This window comes from Patagioenas fasciata, chromosome 7, assembly GCF_037038585.1.
Source record: "Patagioenas fasciata isolate bPatFas1 chromosome 7, bPatFas1.hap1, whole genome shotgun sequence".
NCBI lineage: Eukaryota > Metazoa > Chordata > Aves > Columbiformes > Columbidae > Patagioenas > Patagioenas fasciata.
The window spans coordinates 33,320,333-33,339,850 of NC_092526.1; the positions used below are offsets into that span (position 1 = coordinate 33,320,333).

The 19,518-nt window shown below is 41.3% G+C and overlaps 1 protein-coding gene across 1 annotated transcript in view; it reads right to left on the reverse strand.

Annotated features, from left to right (window-relative positions):
• The window catches only part of ABCA12 (ATP binding cassette subfamily A member 12), an 84,535-nt gene that overhangs the window by 41,931 nt on the left and 23,086 nt on the right, over positions 1 to 19,518 (reverse strand). The window contains exons 7-20 of the mRNA XM_065840850.2: positions 18,656 to 18,834; positions 15,612 to 15,724; positions 14,459 to 14,555; positions 10,174 to 14,331; positions 9,435 to 9,550; positions 8,373 to 8,479; positions 6,237 to 6,490; positions 6,007 to 6,119; positions 5,442 to 5,566; positions 4,533 to 4,706; positions 3,445 to 3,609; positions 2,465 to 2,666; positions 1,753 to 1,892; positions 1,058 to 1,177 (exon numbers count right to left, since the gene is read on the reverse strand). Coding sequence (XP_065696922.1) covers positions 1,058 to 1,177; positions 1,753 to 1,892; positions 2,465 to 2,666; positions 3,445 to 3,609; positions 4,533 to 4,706; positions 5,442 to 5,566; positions 6,007 to 6,119; positions 6,237 to 6,490; positions 8,373 to 8,479; positions 9,435 to 9,550; positions 10,174 to 14,331; positions 14,459 to 14,555; positions 15,612 to 15,724; positions 18,656 to 18,834 — 6,063 coding nt within the window. The remainder of the gene's footprint in view (positions 1 to 1,057; positions 1,178 to 1,752; positions 1,893 to 2,464; positions 2,667 to 3,444; positions 3,610 to 4,532; positions 4,707 to 5,441; positions 5,567 to 6,006; positions 6,120 to 6,236; positions 6,491 to 8,372; positions 8,480 to 9,434; positions 9,551 to 10,173; positions 14,332 to 14,458; positions 14,556 to 15,611; positions 15,725 to 18,655; positions 18,835 to 19,518) is intronic.

Here is a 19,518-nt window from a genome sequence, read left to right on the forward strand (position 1 = left end):
TCCCCTACTCTTTTCCTGACCTTCCACATTTCACTCTGTTTATCAGGATGGGGAAATGTTAGCCATGAAAAACATCATACAGAACCCTGTGAGTCCAGGCTAATGTTTCTTGAAGTCAACAGAGGATGTGTCTTGTCTCTCTACCAGGAACCAGAGTCACACAGAAAATTCATAGAAAACCTTTGTTATTCTAAAAATGCAGTACATTTCACCTGTGTCTGTTTTAAGTCCTGTGAACACAACCAGAGAACAATGGGTAGGTGACCAAAGTTTAGCTTGAAGACCGGTAGACAGATTTTTTTTTTTTGCTAAATAATTTATTATTCCACCAACAAGTGCAGCCAGCGGAGAATATTTCATTTCACTTTTGCATATTCTACTCTGAATTTTCTCTCAGTGCCATTGAAATTACAATGAATTCCAGCCACCAAAATTAACTTCTAATACTTTAGAGTTCCAGACATTTAATTTTCATAGTTTTGTAAGAAAAAGAGACAATTTTTACTGCAGAGAATGGGAAGCAAGTATGCGAAACATTACAGCCTACTGCTTTCTGTATCCAAGCAAGGCTAGGCTCCTTAAGAAAGGAAAAAGAAATTTTATTTACATTCACTGAGGTACAAAGACATCTTATAGCTCTTATGTGTGTACCCAGAGCTACATGCTTATTATAGATACTGTTTCATTTTCTGAAAAAGTCATTTCTTGCCTGGTCTTGGCTGGCTGGATCACTCCATCAAGCAGAAAGTTAATTTACAAACTGAAGAGTGTTCCTCGCTCATCTTCGCCCTCCAACAGGCCTCAGCATGGCCAGTGTCAGGGAGCATATTACAAACAGGTCATTTCAGAAAGAGGATTTAGATGGGAAGGTGCGTCAGGAGTATTTCTGTTACAGGAACAGGCAGGCACAGAAACTGTGGAGTCTGGCACAAAAAAGCCTGAGAAGGGTTTCCCCAGCTGACTTAAGATGTCCCTGAGGTCCATGGAACCCCAGTTTACCTCAGGGCAGGAATCCACCCCCCCAGTTCCCTCGCACGGGAGAGGTGGGATCTCATACCTTGATCATCGGAACTGTCTGGTTTAGCTTAGTCAGTGAATTCATGATGACAGGAGACTTGTCCAACCACTCCTGGGACTTCAGGGCTAGATCAGCCATCTGCTTCAGGGTTGCACTAGACTATAAAAAACCCACATCATGTAGCAATTCATTTATTCATTTACCTTAAAGCTTTTTAAAAATAAACAAGTCAATAAAACAGCTGAGTCCAACTTTGGTTTCCTTAGGATTTTTCTTAGCACCCTGTCACTGCTTGGCAAAATGCCCCTTAACACACTGAATTGGGATGCAAATACTTAAAAGTATGGCCTCATATGGGACATTTGGAGCATGCCTTGGATATCAGCATTCCTTTTACTATTGGGTGCTTGTGAACAAGCACTGTTTACAGGATCTGTCCTAGGAGACATCGCTCTGTTACTGGTTGAAAATATGGAGGTAAAACATTATAAGCTGAAGGCCTTAAAAAATTGTATTATAAATATTAGACGAACTGCAATATTTCGGAGGTAAGACGCATTCAAAGACAAAAGATTACTCATGTGACCAGCAATGCAACTAGGAAAAGGTAATTTGACTAATACTCCAAACTGTCAGAAAATAGACTTCTGCTTCTCAAAGAAATAAGCCCATGCTAGATAAATTAAAATCCTTTTTAGTGGGTGTATCCTGATGTAGTGTAAACAGAGCCATACCTTTTCCATGATTGCTCGAGTTTCTATGGTATCTGGTGTATAAAGGATCTTCCCAAGCACCATTGGTTTTAAAAAAGACCAGATTAAAGCTCCACTTGGGGTCTTGACCAGGTCCAGGTAAAAGGATAAGCAAAACGGTGCTGCAAGGGGAGAAAGGCAAACAAATTGCTTTTTCCTGAGAAACCTACCAGTGTATTTTTTTTCCCCATCTGCCCAGTTTGTTGCTGTGTCCATTGAAAGACTTCAAGGCCCTCTTCACTGACTGATTTAATGTGTCTTGACAAAAGCAATCCAGCCCCAAAACCTCCTGTTGCTGCACTCAAGACAAAAGTCTCAGTGTTCAAGCCAAGATTCTCCGCTTGAAGGTTAAATTAAGTTCTGTTGAACTCATAGGAGCTAATAATGTCAGTACAGTCAGAAAAACTACACATCAAGGAAAAGCAGTGACCTGTCAAGCCCTAAGACCAGATCAGCAACAAATGGGAAACAGCACAGCATCAAGCACTGCTCTGCTACACAGGCTGTTTTCCTTTTAACATTTATGGAAATCAACTGCTGATAATTAGGGCAATGCAGATCTTCAGCTCCATAAATCATGAGCACTTACAGCCCCCCAGAGACATACAGAGGGACAGCTCAGCACTGGATCTCTCTGGAAACAGTAGAGTTTGGCTCTGAAATGTTTTTTGCCTTAAGGAAAAGTCAGACTTACTGGAGTCAGGAGGAATCCCATATTTCCTTATCATCTTTTGGACATGGACATCCTCCAGAGAAGAACTGTTGCTTACATGGTCTCCAAAATCTGGAAGTAAGGACTCAAAAAACAGGGGTGTGATCTGTTGGTTGCAGAGAACTTTTGACATGGACTTAAATGTGCCACGTGTTGTCTTAAAGTTGTCTGGTTTAAATAATGCCTGCAGAAGAGATAAAATACAAAAAAAAAAAAACTGAATTAGAAGACAAGGACTGAACATTTCTATATTGCTTTCTTATGAGAAGTTTGTCTCTACAAAAAAAAAAAAAAAGAGTGACTTTCCATGCTTTTTCGGCTAACCTCTGCTATGACAGAGGTGGTAAATTCATTTCCAGGTACAAGATCCATTGTGGGAAATGTCTAAAATGCATGATTACCAGAAATTATGCCTGTGATCTGTGGATCAGAGAGGGATTGGATCCAGTGCTGGATGAAGTTAGTGCAACCTGAAGTTACTGAAGCTGTCAGAGCAGGATTGGGTTTGTACTCAATGTTTTGGGCAACATTGAGGCTTTTGGTGTGATCTCATGCACACTAAAGCTAGAGCAAAGTTTTGCTGCTGATTTATGTGGTTTTGGATAAGCCTTGTTCTCTAGCTGTTTCCACAACCTGACCCCTTCCAGCATTTTGTTGGAAGTCTATACTCCTTCAAGACAGCTGTTCATTCCCAGCATTTTTGTTCCTAGTGTCCCTCCCACAGCAGATGTTCCCAATTTTTCCCCCCGTCATGAGCACATGATGATCCCACTGCTCCAAATCAAAGCTCTCCCAGGAGGGCAACATACAACTTTGATAGAGATTCTTCTTAGAACACTGCTGCTTCTAAAGAGAATCAGTAATCAATGACTTAATGCACCTTTGACTTCTATGGTAAAAAATTCCTGTGGAAACTGTTCCAGTGATGTTTTGCCTCCAAAGCACATGCAGACTACACGTACCTTAGTCAGCGGCACATTTCTAGACTCCCGGAGCTTTTTCAATGAATGAATAGCTTGTAGCAACGGTTCAACACCAGATTCAACCTGGTGTCTGAAATATTTCATTTTTGTCAGAAGGTCTAACATCATGTTCATGGGTTTCTGCAGTTCCTTAGGGAAAAACACCTGCGAGAGGCAGGAAGGAAATCAATTATGATTAGCAGGAATCTGTGTGCACATGCATGCACACATCCATATTGTATTAATTTTGAGACAAAGACTGTGGGATTTTAAAAACCATTAGGAGGCTTAGGGAGAGGATGTCCCATGGGAAATGAATGGGATTTGTATTCCTAAATCCCCAAATGCTTTTGAACACCACTCCCCTGAATATTACATATTCCGACCAGTGCATGTTTCCAAACACCTACAGTTAGGAAATGTCTATCAGATCTTGGCTGGGATGTAGTTTAAGTCTCTAAGAGGTAGCACTTCACACAACACAGATGTCAAACACTACAAGTGACTTTTCACCTGAGCCAAATTCATTGAAATTCTCATTTAATAACGTTTTCTCCCAAGGATCACTTCTGTAGCATTTTTAAATATGTATTCAATACAGACTTTTCCATGAATGGTATTTTCACATGCCGTTTATATAGTTGTGTGCATGGGATATTTGAATAATTTAATAACTTGGCAGTACCAACTAGATTGGAAAAATGTACTTTAAAGGACCTTTTCCAGGGCTTTCCTTTCCAAGGAATATAAAAATTTAGCCAAGTGCCTTACTTTTGCGAAGGCTGACCTCAGCTGGGGATGTTCAAGAGGTTGTGACAGCATATAAAAGATACTAGCAGATAGGGAGGCATTTAGAGTAGGTCCAGTGCCTCAAAATGAGGCTTGCTGGTTTACACCAGCTGGGATCCTCATTTATATCCACCCTGTCACAGCATGGATATGCAATAAAAATTACTGCACGAGCAAAGCCTGATCTTTGGCTTGTGTAAATCAGCATAGCTTCTGGCCACTGCAATGATATTTTATGACCTTTCAGCCACTACGCACGGCAAAGACTATAGAAAGCACTCTACAAATCCAGCACTAACCTTGTATAAGAAATTGTAAATGTCTAAGTGTCGTAACAGGGTGACCCCCAGGATGTACATCTCTCGAGTCCTCTCTGAAAGAGAGAGATTGCAGAACTCCTCCGCTACTGTTTGCAGCTGCGGGTCAGCAGGACGGGCGCTACAGGACCCCACCTGGAGGATCTGAGAAATGAGCTGTTTGCACAAAAGAAGAAAAAATTTGTTAGGTGGGTAGACTGCTAGCTTTGGCACGCATGGATTAATCTTGCCTTGCTGTTGTGCTTTCCACAAGAACCAGAAAATGCCTACCCATTACTCCCACTGCAAGGGACAAATCCTGAGGGTTGTGTTTTACTGCTGAGCTGGCACAGTAATAAAAGCTTTTGTGGCTTCAATTTCCCATTGATTGATACACGTGAAATTTGCAAAAGAGCGTGCTCTTTGGGGATCAGTGCAGACAAGATGGTTGGGAAGGGGAAAAGCATCTGGAGCTTTGCTTGCACAGGCAAGCTCACCTCTTGTTACAGGAGGCTATTTTTGGGACCCCGCATGCTCTCAGGAATTGTGGTTAGAAGTCGGCTTTTCCATTCGGGCTGCAACAACTCCTCAGCACTGAGGACCCTACCAAGGACACCACTTGGTCCTCATTAGCCTGTTACAGTGAACTGTGCCCTTGATATGGTTCAAAACAATCACCATATGGCTCTTGGTCTCCAGTGGCTGAACTAACATCAAATACTGCCCTTACTGCATTTCTGATGGCTATTTGGATCCATAACATGCTATGCTGCCTATCCCTGTTGGATCATCTACCTCTGTGCTGTCACACACACAGTGATCTGCTTAGCTCATTTGCTAACAAATTTTGGTTTTAATGGTCTGAGAGGTAGAAAGCAACAAGATATCCCACCAGGATGATAGCAAACTTACCTGACTGCTGTTTTCTGGGAGAGATGCTTCCAGAAGAGCATCAATACTGCCTGTAGACATTCCTGTTGTGTTTTTGAGATCCTCTTTAAGCTGGTCCACATTTTTTAACACATCTCTTAACTTTTCTGTAAAGAACAATCAAAGAACAATTGATGTAACAGCTTTCTCCAGACATACAGCAATCTCCAGCACACAGATGGGACTTTAGGTTAAGTATGAAAGTGTGGTACATCACTGATGATGAAAAAAAACTTGCAAAATACAGTCATGTGTCCTAGGGTTTAACATCTGATATGTGGGCTGAAGTTGCCAGGTCTAGTGATAGCAAAAGTTACTCAAATACAAAGACTTGGAACTGTCAGCACATAGGACAACTTGGGCTGTGCAGAAAACATAGAGTAGTCTAAAATATGCTCTAGAATTACCCCAGGTGAACAAACCTAAGGACATGGTGATTTCATTAATATAACTTCTTGGCAGCTAAGCAAGTCTTGGGATTTCCAGCTGAAAATAAGGCACTAGTGATGATGTTTACCAACATTGTGAAGTAAATACAGAAAGCTACCTTGCGTGCTAGAATTTGTTAAATTCTCAGTGACATTCAACATGGAATTCAAAGTATTCATATACTGAGGAATCTCTTGAAAAAAAGTGATTTCCGGTACATTTTCTTGAAACCTAAATTGGAAAAACAAAACAACCAACAAAATTGGGAATATGAAAAGACAACAAGAAGCCATTTCATCATTTCATAAATAGAATATAAAGGAATCTAACTCAGAGGGAGAACCTTACCACTCCGTTTGTGTCTGGATGTTTGTGGCATCCCCAATCAGTATATTTTTAAGCTCTTGGGAGATTCTTCTGTGATTCAAGACATCGGTCACAACTTGATTGCTCAGTTCAATAGCATGAAGGAGCTGCTCAGGAGATGGACTTTGTTCACACAGTTTTCCAAAGCTAACATCAGGGAGATGGCAAACATGCTGTACTGACTTAAAGCTCTCATAGTCACAAAGAAGTGTTGTCAGATCCCGCAGGCGAGATATCTTCAAAGGAAATTTTGAAAAGGACGACAAATGTACAAATACCAGTTAGATAATAGAATTATAAAAGGCAAGTTTTAAAGAGTCTAGCTGTCCCTTTCCATTCTTCTTTAGGATTAAAATTTTAATGTATCTTTTTAGTTCACTAAAAAGGTCTCCAACAAAACAGTTAATAACAATCATTCCTACATAAGTTTGTAGCAGCTGTGGATACACAACATTGCACGGGATCTAACAAACCTTGCAAGCCTCAACATATCATTTCCCCCGCCCAACATGCATACCCAGCAACACTCCATTTGGACTTACCTATTGATGACTTAATATTTCCAGAGACCAAATATATCTACCTTGTCCAACAGGCTTAGCCTTTTGGATACCACCTGGTCACCTCTACTACAGTATTTGAAATGGAGCTGGTTAGAAGTCAGGACTTCAGCTATTCTGATATTAGGGGCTTCCCTCTTGTCTGACATCACTATATTATCAGTCTCTTAGGGCAAGAACTGTTTTCTGCCTACAGTACCTGTCACAGGGACACTCACTGTATTATTGTCACAGGGACACTCACTGTATTATTGTCACAGGGACACTCACTGTATTATTGTCACAGACATTAGGCAGCAACAGCATTGCATGTTGTTAGTTTTTTATGAAAAACTTTTAAATTTGATTTCTCATACAGAAAAATAATGTGCACGCATGATATTAGTGCAATCATGTATGTATGGTGTAAGAAGCATTTTCTCCAAATGAGGCATTGCCAAATCCAAAGCTAGTGAAGGAAATAAATGAATTAATATTGTTTAGGTGCTTAATGTCAGAAACCATTACAGTGTCGAGGCACCCAGGGCTAAAGAAGCATGCGGGGACCTGGACTCCAGCCATGTCGGTGTTAGTACAGCTCAGACACACTAATAACTAAATCAGTGGTGCTTCTAACGGCCAGTTTGGTATGCACAATTCCACTGATTTTCAGCAGGGCAGAGTTATCTAACTGCTACTTGTGCCTTTGGAAACTCCTCCTGACACAGAATCACAGAATTGGCTAGGTTGGAAAAGACCTCAGAGATCATCAAGTCCAACCCTTGGTCCAACTTCAGCCCATTTACTAGATCATGGCACTAAGAGCCATGTCCAATCTCAGTTTCAAAACCTCCAGGGACGGTGAGTCCACCACTTCCCTGGGCAGGCCATTCCAATGCCTGATCACTCTCTCCGTAAAGAACTTCTTCCTAATATCCAGCCTAAACTTGCCCTGGCAGAGTTTAAGCCCATGTCCCCTTGTCCTGTTGCTAACTGCCTGGGAGAAGAGACCAGTTCCCACCTGGCTATAACTTCCCTTCAGGTAGTTATAGAGAGTGATGAGGTCACCTCTAAGCCTCCTCTTCTCCAGACTGAACAAACCCAGCTCCCTCAGCCTCTCCCCATAGGTCATGTGCACAGCCAGGAATGGGGACTACCTATCTCCGCTCTGCAAGGTGCTTCGCTAATTATCAGTGCATGGAACTTTAAAACTACTAGTGATCAGATTCATGAGGAATATGATGCCACTAGCAACCTACGTAGTGATCATCCTTTTGGGATGGCTGGTGGAAAACAGAAGCCATTCTATCCAACAGACAGGGAGGACAGGAACACCTCTCCCTTCTCAGAAAAATGGGTGTACACTGGGTAGGCACTCACATAACAAGTCCCTCAGCCCATTTGATGGTGAACTTTAAACATAGTCAGCAGGCAGAAAACAGATTTTCAGTCCTAGTTTTTATCAGTTTTTTTAAGAAACTTTTTTTCCATATGCTGTTTCAAAAAAAAAAAAAATCCTATTGCACATTCATGTATCACTGCAGGATGTCCTTCAAGTCAGCATTTTAAGCAGACTCACTTTTAGCTTCAGGAGCTCTGGTATGGATGAATGTTTCTCAGAGGTATTATTTTGCATAAAAGGGTTCCTTTTCAGATGAGCTCGCTTCAAAAGCAGTGTGATGTTTTCTGTGCAAGGAAGAAAACAAAAGTTACTTTAGACAAAAATGCCACACTTGCAGAAACTTCAAGGATGGGAATATCGTCACTTTTATTCCAAGGCCTACTGAGCCTTGCTGTTGTTCACAAAATTCCCATGGCTCAGGACCTCTCAAATCACAGACCAAGACCTGGGTTTTAACCTGGATGTATTGGGTTTGCATGGCCCCCCGCATCACTGGAGAGGGAGGAAGTAGGCTGGAGGGAAGGTGTTTTAAGATTTCATTTTTATTCCTTATTATCCTCTTTTCCCCAAGTTGAGACTGTTTTGCCCATGATGGTAACTGCTGAGCCATCTCTCTGAGCCTTGCATTATATTTTCTCTCTCCTGCCCAGCAGAGGAGGGGAGTAACAGAGCAGCTTTGGTGGGCATCTGGTGTCCAGCCAGGGTCAACACTGGCTGTTAATGGAGCCAGCTCAAGTCAGTGCTTTGCTCCTGAAGAAATCCACCCCATGCTGGAAACAGGACTCCTTATGGTGCCCTTCAGAGCACACCCAGTATCTCTATTCTGCAAGCAGATAAACCTCTCAGGTTTTACAATAAGCTCATATGATGAATATCTGTGTGAAATACCATGTTAACTCTCAAAAATAACTGCTGTCATCTTACAGGTACATAAAGCTGTGGAGGCAATACAGATTTCTATTTGTAAGATTTCTTTATCTGAGTGTCGGCAGCCAGTCACCACAAAGCCAGGAGTACACATGCCTTTTGGACAGAGTGGGATGGAAAGCTCATATCCACTATGTGACACCACTCAAACAAAAAGGAGTCTGGCTTCCCAAGGTCTCATCACTCCACTTAATTGCCAGCAGATGAAAACATGTAGCACCATTCCTTCCCACCATTACAGAAAACACTTTGAAAAGACAGGCACAACATATTCCAGCTGAGGTCCCACAACATTAATGAAATCATGATTACCTGTCAACTTGCTGTCTTCGGTTTCAGTGGCATTTATTAAACACATCAGGTAAGGGCTATAGCTGTTATTTGCTGTCACCTGTAAGATGGTGTTTTCAAATTCTAAAAACAGAAATCTGAAAATAAGATTTTAAATCAGCTTCTCTTTCAGAAACAAGGTATATTAGTGAGCAACCTGTCAGCTGTGTAGAAGCTGTTCCCTGGCAGCGTAAATAAGAATTCCAGATGAAGCCATGTGTCTCCCATGACATCTCCTAAGCGGATACCCACCCAATTTTATTTCATCAATTTCTTTTGCTGTTATCTCCCAAAGCTGTCATTCACTCTCAAACCATATGTAAAGAAAATACACTTGAAAGCTTCGTTGTGGATGCAAGATACAGATGGAAAGGCATGCCTTGGGGAGACTAAGAATCCAAAATTAGAGAGGCATACCTCAGAGAAGGAGTTTCTGACATTTACCACTGGTGGCAAGCCTCCCTACAGGACTCTGCTCTCACTGTGAACTGACACATGCCAACACAAAAATTCTTGAAAGTCTCACTTTTAGCAGTACATTCAGTTCAAGAAGAAATTTCCTCCTCTTTAATTTAACCCATCTTATATGTAGTGTACTAAATTATGGTAATTTCAGGCTTAAGTTGCTTCACTGAGAGACAATTACATACATCTTCTGCTGGAATGAGAATGATGGTCACTACCCATAAATGCAGTTACAGTAAGCAAAAAGGAAACTCACCGTGTGATCAAACTGGTCGGTGACAGGGTTTGGTCACTCTGAGTCCAAGACAGTGTCTTGCTGTACATGGTTTCTGCCATGACGATGAAGTGATGAGCAACAATATCAATCACACTATCAAAACTAGTTTTGTTGGACAGAAAAGACAAACTAGAACTTAGATAGAATTCATTTAGCAGATCAGAGAAGTTCAGGCCCTTGAGAATGTCGCGACTGGCTTCTATGATTTCTACAGCTGACACATTGTTGGCAGAGTTGTTTTCGACAGCTTCCAACAACTTTGCAAAGGCAGTCACTTCAGTTAGACTCAGTTTAGTCTTTAGCAAACTGCCAACCACATCCCAGACCCTTGAGTAATAGCTCCATTTGGTGAGGTTGAAGGTGCCCTGGAGTGTCTGCAGCAGGTCATTTGTGTGGAGCTCATCCTGTGCCACACTGAAGAGCAGGGACAGGTTATTCCAGCCTGCTGAGCTGTCAGAGAAATTCAGGGAGTTCAGTACTGTTTCATTCAGCACAAAAGGAACAAGCACATCCAAAAGCTGAGACGAGAACACACCACGGACATCTTGGACTGGGATGGGGCAGGAGGCGTCACTCCACAGCAGCTCCTCTGTGACAGCAGTCAGAGTTCTTGTCTTCTCCTGTACCCAAGAGCTTTCCAGATCAGAGACAAGGTTTAATTTGGAAAGGAAGCTCAGAGAAAACTGCAGAGACTGGACCATGCACACCAGCTCCTTGGAAAACCGTTCGCTGCTGTTCTCGTAGACAGCAGCAAACTCTGGAGACTGTTTCAGGTTTCCTAGGGCAAGCTGGAACATTTCTGTGAAGGTGTCATTGAGCACTGTTCCATCTTCCATGTCCATGGAATCAAAGAGGGGTTTGCAGGGGCTCCTGGCTAAGGACTCTCTTAGAGTCACATTTTCAAACAGCATCTCAAGTGTTACGTGGAGCACGTCTTGTGCAGAGCAGTTCTGCGGTGTCCCATAACCACTGTCGCTGTTCTTGAGGAAAGGACTCAAGGCTAAATGCAAGAACTCCCACATTTTTGCCTCTAGGGTAGTATTGTGCTGTAAGGAAGACTCACTGAACTCCTTCTGCAGCAGCAGATGTGAGAAATTACAGACAATGTTGATTTTTTCTTTGAATGTTTTGTTTAAGTTGGTGTCATGAAGGACTTCCACTCCTGCTCTCAGTATTTCAATCAGTCTCTGGGTATAGTTACTGTAAGAATCAAATAATAGGTTGACAGTTTCAAGTTCACTGACATTATAACTTTTCTGCAAACCTTTTAAAATTAACATACTCCTCTGCATGGCTTGCAAGTGTACAGAGATGTTGCTTCCTCTGGAGTCTTCCTCACTATATAATTCAAATATAGAGGATGCAAAGTTTACCAGCTGCTTCAGTTTCTTACTGAAAGGAAGACTGGAGTCATTTTCATTGGCACTGAACTGATTTTGCAGTATATCTAGAAGCAACTGGAAAGTGAGAGCATCTGTGCTATTCCAGTTCACAGACTGGAGTACTCGAGCAATCTGCCATGAAGCACGAAGCTCATTTCCATGCCTCCCATGAAGAGAACTCTGGAGTTTCTGCATCAGTTTAGACAAAGACGAGATCAGCAGATAATGATCACTGGTATTCACCTTTGCCATGGCAGGAAGAAGCTGCTCAAGGGACAAAAGCTGTTCTGTAAAATCTTCAGAAGTTACAGGGGTCAACAAGAAGTCAGAAAATAATGATGACACTTTTTCATTTGTGCTGAGGTAATTTTCAATGTCTTCAAGCGAGACAGCATGAAGTGCAATCATTTTGATAACCTCCCATGCTTTCTCTGTATTAAAATGAGTCCTGTTTAAAATGATCTGATTCCAAATCACTGCAGCCATAGTTAGAACATCTTGATTTTCTTTTCCATCGGGATTAGGGTAGAACAATCCTTCACCACCAACTTCATAAAGTGGAAGTACTTCTTGAAACATTCTTTCCATCTCCAGCGTGCTGTTTGTGGCAGAAGTTGAATTGAAAAAGAGTTTTAATGAACTATACAAATCATTCAAATCTGAGGATTTAATTCCTCCACTAAAATTACGAAATATCTCATATACTGATGTTTTGCTAGGAACAACCCTGAAGTCCACAAGAATTAGAGCTTTCCTCATAACTTCCAGAAGTTTCACATATTGATCCACTTCTGTCAGGTTCCATTTGGTGGTCAACACATTGCCAGTGGCATGCCACAGCCGCGAGAAATGTTCCCATTCGGACTGGTTGGAAGCATTTCTGCCCACCTGTAGCAGTTCAAATATACTGCTGTTCCTCACAGAAACAGTAGGTAACAGATGGGAAAATGTGGGCAGCCTGTGCCAGGCTGCTGAGCTGTCAGAGAAATTCAGGGAGTTCAGTACTGTTTCATTCAGCACAAAAGGAACAAGCACATCCAAAAGCTGAGACGAGAACACACCACGCACATCTTGGACTGGGATGGGGCAGGAGGCGTCACTCCACAGCAGCTCCTCCGTGACAGCAGTCACAGTTCTTGTCTTCTCCTGTACCCAAGAGCTTTCCAGATCAGAGACAAGGTTTAATTTGGAAAGGAAGCTCAGAGAAAACTGCAGAGACTGGACCATGCACACCAGCTCCTTGGAAAACCGTTCGCTGCTGTTCTCGTAGACAGCAGCAAACTCTGGAGACTGTTTCAGGTTTCCTAGGGCAAGCTGGAACATTTCTGTGAAGGTGTCATTGAACACTGTTCCATCTTCCATGTCCATGGAATCAAAGAGGGGTTTGCAGGGGCTCCTGGCTAAGGACTCTCTTAGAGTCACATTTTCAAACAGCATCTCAAGTGTTACGTGGAGCACATCTTGTGCAGAGCAGTTCTGCGGTGTCCCATAACCACTGTCACTGTTCTTGAGGAAAGGACTCAAGGCTAAATGCAAGAACTCCCACATTTTTGCCTCTAGGGCAGTATTGTGCTGTAAGGAAGACTCACTGAACTCCTGAAGTAGAATATGTGTGAAGTTATAGACAGAGGTAATTATTCCTTCACTGGGAGCTTCACTAGCATTTGTATAATGAAGGATTTTCATTCCTGTCCGCAGAAGTTCAGACAAGCTCTCATAGGTTTTATTGTTAAAATTAAAGAAAAGATCTATAGATTTTAATTTACTGACATTATAATTCAGCTGTAAGTCTTTTAATACGTACAAGGTCTTTTGTATGGCTTGAGCGACTGGTGAGATATTGGCTACTTCAGAGTTTTCCCCAAACTCTTTAAACACGGCTGTTATAAATTCTGACAGCTGATCCAATTGTTCACCAAATACACTGCTTGAATTATTATTCAGCTTTTGTAAATGGCTGTTTAATACCTCTAAAAACTGCCCATAGGCTATGATGCCTGTGTTATTCCACTTCATTGATCTCAGCTTTTCCCCAATGCGCCAATAGGCATTGAACTCATCCCACCAGGCTTCACCCATGGAGCTCTCTACTTCCCGCATCAGTTCAAACACAGGCATCAGTAGGTAGTGATAACCTATGTTGGTGCCTGTCATTAGAAAAAACATCTTCTGAAGAGCTAGAAGCTGGTCTGGAAAGTTTCTGTAGGACACAGTCTTCAGCAGATAATCAGAAAACAAAGACTCTATTTCTTGTATTCCATTTAAATGTCCTCTGAAGTCTTCCAGAAATGATGGCACACTAGTGGAGAGCAACATTTTGACAGCATCCTTAGCTTGCTCTGTACTAAAATAAGAATTATTTAACATAGCTGGATTCCAAATCATTGTAGCTAATTTTAAAGCGTTCTGAATTTCTTTCCACTGGGTCATTATACTGAAAATGGAAGTCCCATTAAAGTCACTCTGTAATTGCCATGATGTGAAGTTATAGATTTCATCAATTATTTCCTTATTATATGGTTCCTTTAATTTATAATCATGATGTGGATTCATTCCCAGTTCAAGAATTGCATACAATTTCTGTAATGTTTTATTCTTCAAATTTCTGAATAGATTTAAGCTTTTTAATTCACTTCTATTCATATTTTTCTCAAAGCCTTTTAAACGATGTAGAGACTTCTGTATGGCTTCTAAATCATCTGAATTAATGGACCTCTTGGAGTCTTTTCTACCAATCTCTGGTGACTTTACTTTTCTAGAGGGGAAAAAAAGCATTTTAGTGAATATGAAATCAATGCAAGTGGAAAAGTAAAGTGATTTAGAGTAAGGAACATAGACTTGAATCATACTGTTAGTAATATCCCTTTTAGCTCATGTCTTACCTCAGAACTTCCTCCAATTCAGACATTAAAGTCCGATCGTCTTTCCAGTTAACCAAGTGATTACAAATATACCTCGTCACCAAACTTTTTTCTTGATCTACAACAAACATTTAAAGAGTATATTAGTAAAGATCACATTAGTTTGGAAACTGAGAAGAGCTGTATGGCAAATCTTTCAAAGACAACACGCATATTGAAGTTGGGCTCCTACAAGACACGAGACCCTGGTTAGAAATTTGACTGTTCTTTTAGGTTGTAACTCTTCCTGGCCTTCCAAAGGATGTCAGGATGCTACCTGTCATTGTCAATATTATTTTCCATCTCAGGAACAGCTCAATGTTCCTAAGACCTGGGTGCTAATGGAGCTTTGCTCCCACTTTAGGAACACTTGTCTATCAGGAATGCAGCAGAAGCTGCCCCAAAATGTATTGTCTCTTTCCCTTTATTCAGGAATGCTTTTTTACTACCCACACATAGGCTCTGTCTGCAGCACCATTTATCTCTCCCATAGTCATTTACACTCATCTTGATATACCTATGTGCCCAGCCCTCTCACTAGCCACATCTCCACGTTTTCTTTACTTGCACTGCACTAATCTGCTTTCTTTTTATCCGCTCCAACTTCCACAATTCTACACCAAACAAGAAGTAGAAAATTGATGGCATTTACCAATCTGTCCCTTGCAGCATTTAGATGCTCTACCTTTCCCTTGCCCATTCACATAGCCTCAGTTAGAAGCAGATGCTCAGGACCCTGCTGTGAGCAGACAAGGGTTTAGAGGAATGGGTAATCTTGATGCATACACCTTGTTGTGCAGCCCAGTCCCTACCTTGATATACTGAAGTTTGACGGAGCCCACAACTTCAGGCGGATTTTGACTCCCCCCTCCCAAAAAAAACAAACAAGGTAAAGAATTACTGCTCCCCATTTCCACTGAGACTGCTAACTCATGTCTACTGACAAAACCAAGCTTTTTTACTCTTCCATTTGAAATAAGGTATTTTATCCACATTTGTAAAAAGTTTAAAGAATTCATTATGCTGAGTCCTGAACAGTATGCAATCTGCATGGTTACTCGTGAGCCTGCAGTTCGCTTCTCCTCAGTGCCACAGGTTGTCAGGAGAGATATGACTATATGTGGAAGAGTCTTACCTTGCTCCAAGCAGTTCAGGGAATATGGAGGATCTGTAACCCCATCCTGAACAGTTTTGAATCTATCATCAGTCACAGGCAAGGCAGAGACATTCTGAGCTGCCAACACAACACTAAAGGAAAAAAAAAACACAACACAAAAACCAAACAAAAACAAGAAAAATAAATTGTGGTTACAGGTTTATGAGATGAAATAAAACAAGTGTTCAAACAGGAAAAAGCTGGAGTACAGTCTATCATTCTTAAAATGTCTGACAGACATGACATTGTCCCTACTTTTAATATTTGTTCAATCATGCACAAAATGCAAATAAAAACATCTTTGATGGAAAGCCATGGTGATATAATAGCACAAACATATGTGTTGCACTCATTAGATGTACTTATTTAAAGGCTTATGCAAAATCTATAGACAACTTAAATCCTCACAATAGGGCTTAGAAAACATTCAGGTGATCTGCCAGCCCCACTGCTGCGGGTGAATCTCCTAAAAAAAACCAAGAAGTGAGCAGAAAAGGCTCCACAGAGAGCAGGGATCCCTAGGGAAAAACATCTGTGTATGGAAGAGGCAATCGCAAATAACAATTACCATTTCCAGTTCTGCTTCTTTCCTCTTTTATATGGTAATAACCAGGCTGACAGGGAAGCAAGGAATATTTTTCAGTCTTAGGAAAGAGGGAGCTGATAATCAGGCATATTGTATCACAGAGGAAGTCATTTAAAAGACGCGCTGTTCAATGTGCTCAGGTTACTGAAAACTTCACGGTGGGTATTAGTCCCTTTTGCTTCTCCTGTATAACGAGTAGCTCTTCGCTGTAGGCACAGGGTCACCGTGAAATGCACAATCTCTCGCTTGCCTGAAATTCTGCCGGTGACACACAAAGAACCTAGCTGAGGTGATTTCAGTGGCACGAATAAATACATACTGATTTGTGGGAACAGACTGCTAGTGAGAACAGAGCACCAGAGATCTCTTCTCCTCATTTAACATAATGTCTCCGTGCAGGTTTCGGGGATTTGGTGCTCACCATTTCCATTCTGCAGAGGTGCTTGTTAGTAAGAGTCTTAGAGGGGGAGGATGGGGAAGAATCTACAGCTATAAATGACATATTTAGCTGAGCAACGGCAGGGCCAGGAGGAGGGAAGTACAGGCTTGCCAAAAGTGGACACCTATCATACAGACCAGAAAGCAGCAAACAGGGACGCAAGTGGTGTTGTTGCCCTTCTATTTCAGTCTTGCAGGGCTTTTGCAGACTTTGGCTTTAGAGAAAAGGTTCAGCTTATGTGCTTATCTGAAAAACTATTTTAAAGCAACAAACAGGAGCATTTGTGAATTTTGTCTGTAAAACAGGTTTGAATGGGCAATAAAATTTGCTCCTAAACTTTCTATAGAATTCATGATTTTGAAGTTAGTGTTTCACAGTGGTGGTTGTTATCATGTGGTTAATACAGATGCCACAATGAGCAAAAGTTATTTTCCTTCGTATCTTCATATTTATACTACCAAAAAATGCCCTGGACAGCATTTCTTTTGGAGGTCAGTACTGCCTGAGTAAAAGACATGGCCAGGCTAGCCAGGATGTGCTTTTGTAAGCATCATTAAAAATACTATTTGTGCAATCTCTTTGCAATAACTCTTTACTCATGCGCTTACACTGCCAGATGCTAGGCATAAAAGCGCTGCACAGTTCTGGTGATGAAATTCTCTGTGCTTCTTTGTTGTCTGTATGATAACTTTGCCCAGCTCTGCAGCTGTAGAGCAAAGCAGAACAGGGCAATAAATATTACTTCTTTCTGGGCACCCAAAGAGTGCAGGTTCTCAGGCTTGATTCTGCAAGCCAGTAAATGCAAACAAATGCAATAGTCCTGTGACTGAAACAGCAGCACAGACAGAACATCTCTGAATAAAATTAAAATTCTTGCCACACTGCTACTGACTCCTTTAAGGGTAGGACATTACAACTTACAAATAGTTTTCACAATGTAATATGGAAAACTAGCTATATATTAAATGCACAAGTTTTTAAGTGCCTTGGTAACATGCCAGTGATAAAAAGTAAATCCCTCTAAGCCTACATGTCACCAAAGTGGCAAAGGTTCTACAACCTCTTTTGGAATCTTAACCCAACTGCTCACATATCCAAGGAAAAAAAAATATAAATCTGAAGACACTCAGTTGCTGTCCTCCATGTGCTGTAACAAGTGACTATTCAGAATAATTTATAGCAGTGTCTGCCACATATCCAGTAGATGATACAGAACAGAATCCCCATAACTCTTGAGTAATTCAAGTCTTCTAGATATCAGTGAGGGTTTAGCCCAACTATGGACTAGGAAAGAGATTTCAAGGCTAAAATCATTTTAGAAGAGTTTTTATTGTCCTAGCTGCATACGACATCAACCATCTCAGCACAATTAATGAAGTTAAGCCAGCTCTGTTTTCTGTATAACCATTGAGCAAGAATATAGCTGGTACTTTTTTGTTGAAGTCACACATATTCAAAGCCCCATTTGTAAAGAACCAGGCCCCTTCTCTTCTCTGCTTTCTTGGAATCAATCTTGAAAGAGAAAACAGCAGTCAATCAGGAAATCAATTTTTTTAAAGAAAAAACAAACAAACAAACAAAAAAGAATTCCTGGCTCTCCAGCAAATGCTTAAGGTCTTCCAAAGCAACTTGAATTCGGCTCTATGGTTTTCTGGAAAGAAGGGGCCAGCTGCTGCCTTTGGCAGAAAACCACTCCAGCCAGAAATGCCTTTGTTAAAGGCAGTGGCTGTTACGCACCACTTTTTCTATCCACACAGGGGCATGACAGTGCCTCTAACCAGGCGGGAAGAAAACTAAGAGTTCATATAAACCATTCATTTGCAAAGTGACACAAGAATCATTGAGAACCAAAACACTGCTCACTCCCAGATACATTAGTATGAGCCATACTCTTAAGCTAATACCCCTTCTGCAAAATGAGAGGTGACATGTCCTTAGAGTTCGCTACACAAACCTGTCAGCTTTCAGTGACTCTCCTGGCATTCTCTGTATTTTTACCTGCTTGGATTCTGAAGAAAATCCATTATATCTTGCAGTTGCATGCTGCCCTGAAACACATCTGGGGCCAGCAAAAGGAGATGCCACAGGGAGGTATCGTTCTGTACTTGGGAGATGAGCATTAGAAATGAGACCATTTCATTGACGAATGCTGCCTGGTACTGTGGGTTGTGTTGCACCTTAACAAATAACAACGCAAAAAATTATTTAAGAACAAGAACCCTTGTTGCCAGTGGGTCTTATGATTTCCAGCTTGCACTGCACTTGTACACAACCCTACAAAGAATACATTCAAAGGACTCTCGTGACAGGCAATAACTGAGAGAGTAACTGTGCTTTACCTTCACACCCCAGATTATACAATAAATTCTCTACATAGACAAGCCCCAGGATTCACTATGTCCCAGACAGTCAAAAGACTAGGAATATAAGAAAAATTAATATAAATCCTCACCCTGGCAAAAATGAAGGCATTACCTTTAAAGTATTAATTTACTTTAATTACATAGCTTTTGCAAAGACAAGTACTGCTTCAAGCATGAATTGTTGGATCAGATGCAGGAGTTACTGGATGAAGTTATACAGCTAAGGTAATACATGATTAAATTTATCGCCTCCCCTAGCTTTAAATATTCTTATTTACACCACACCCTCCCACTGTTTCATCTGCCCATCATGGCAGCAGGGCCAGTAAAGAAGAGAAACAAGACCTAGGCATGGTGGCCATGAGCTGACAACTGGATGTCCATGCCTTTCTGAGCTGCATTCTCAGTGCTAAGGTCTCTGGGCTAATCCCTTTCACAAGAATTAGCTCAGCCTTCGGTAAAGAGAAGAGCAACTCCTGGGCAGGTGGAGTCACATTC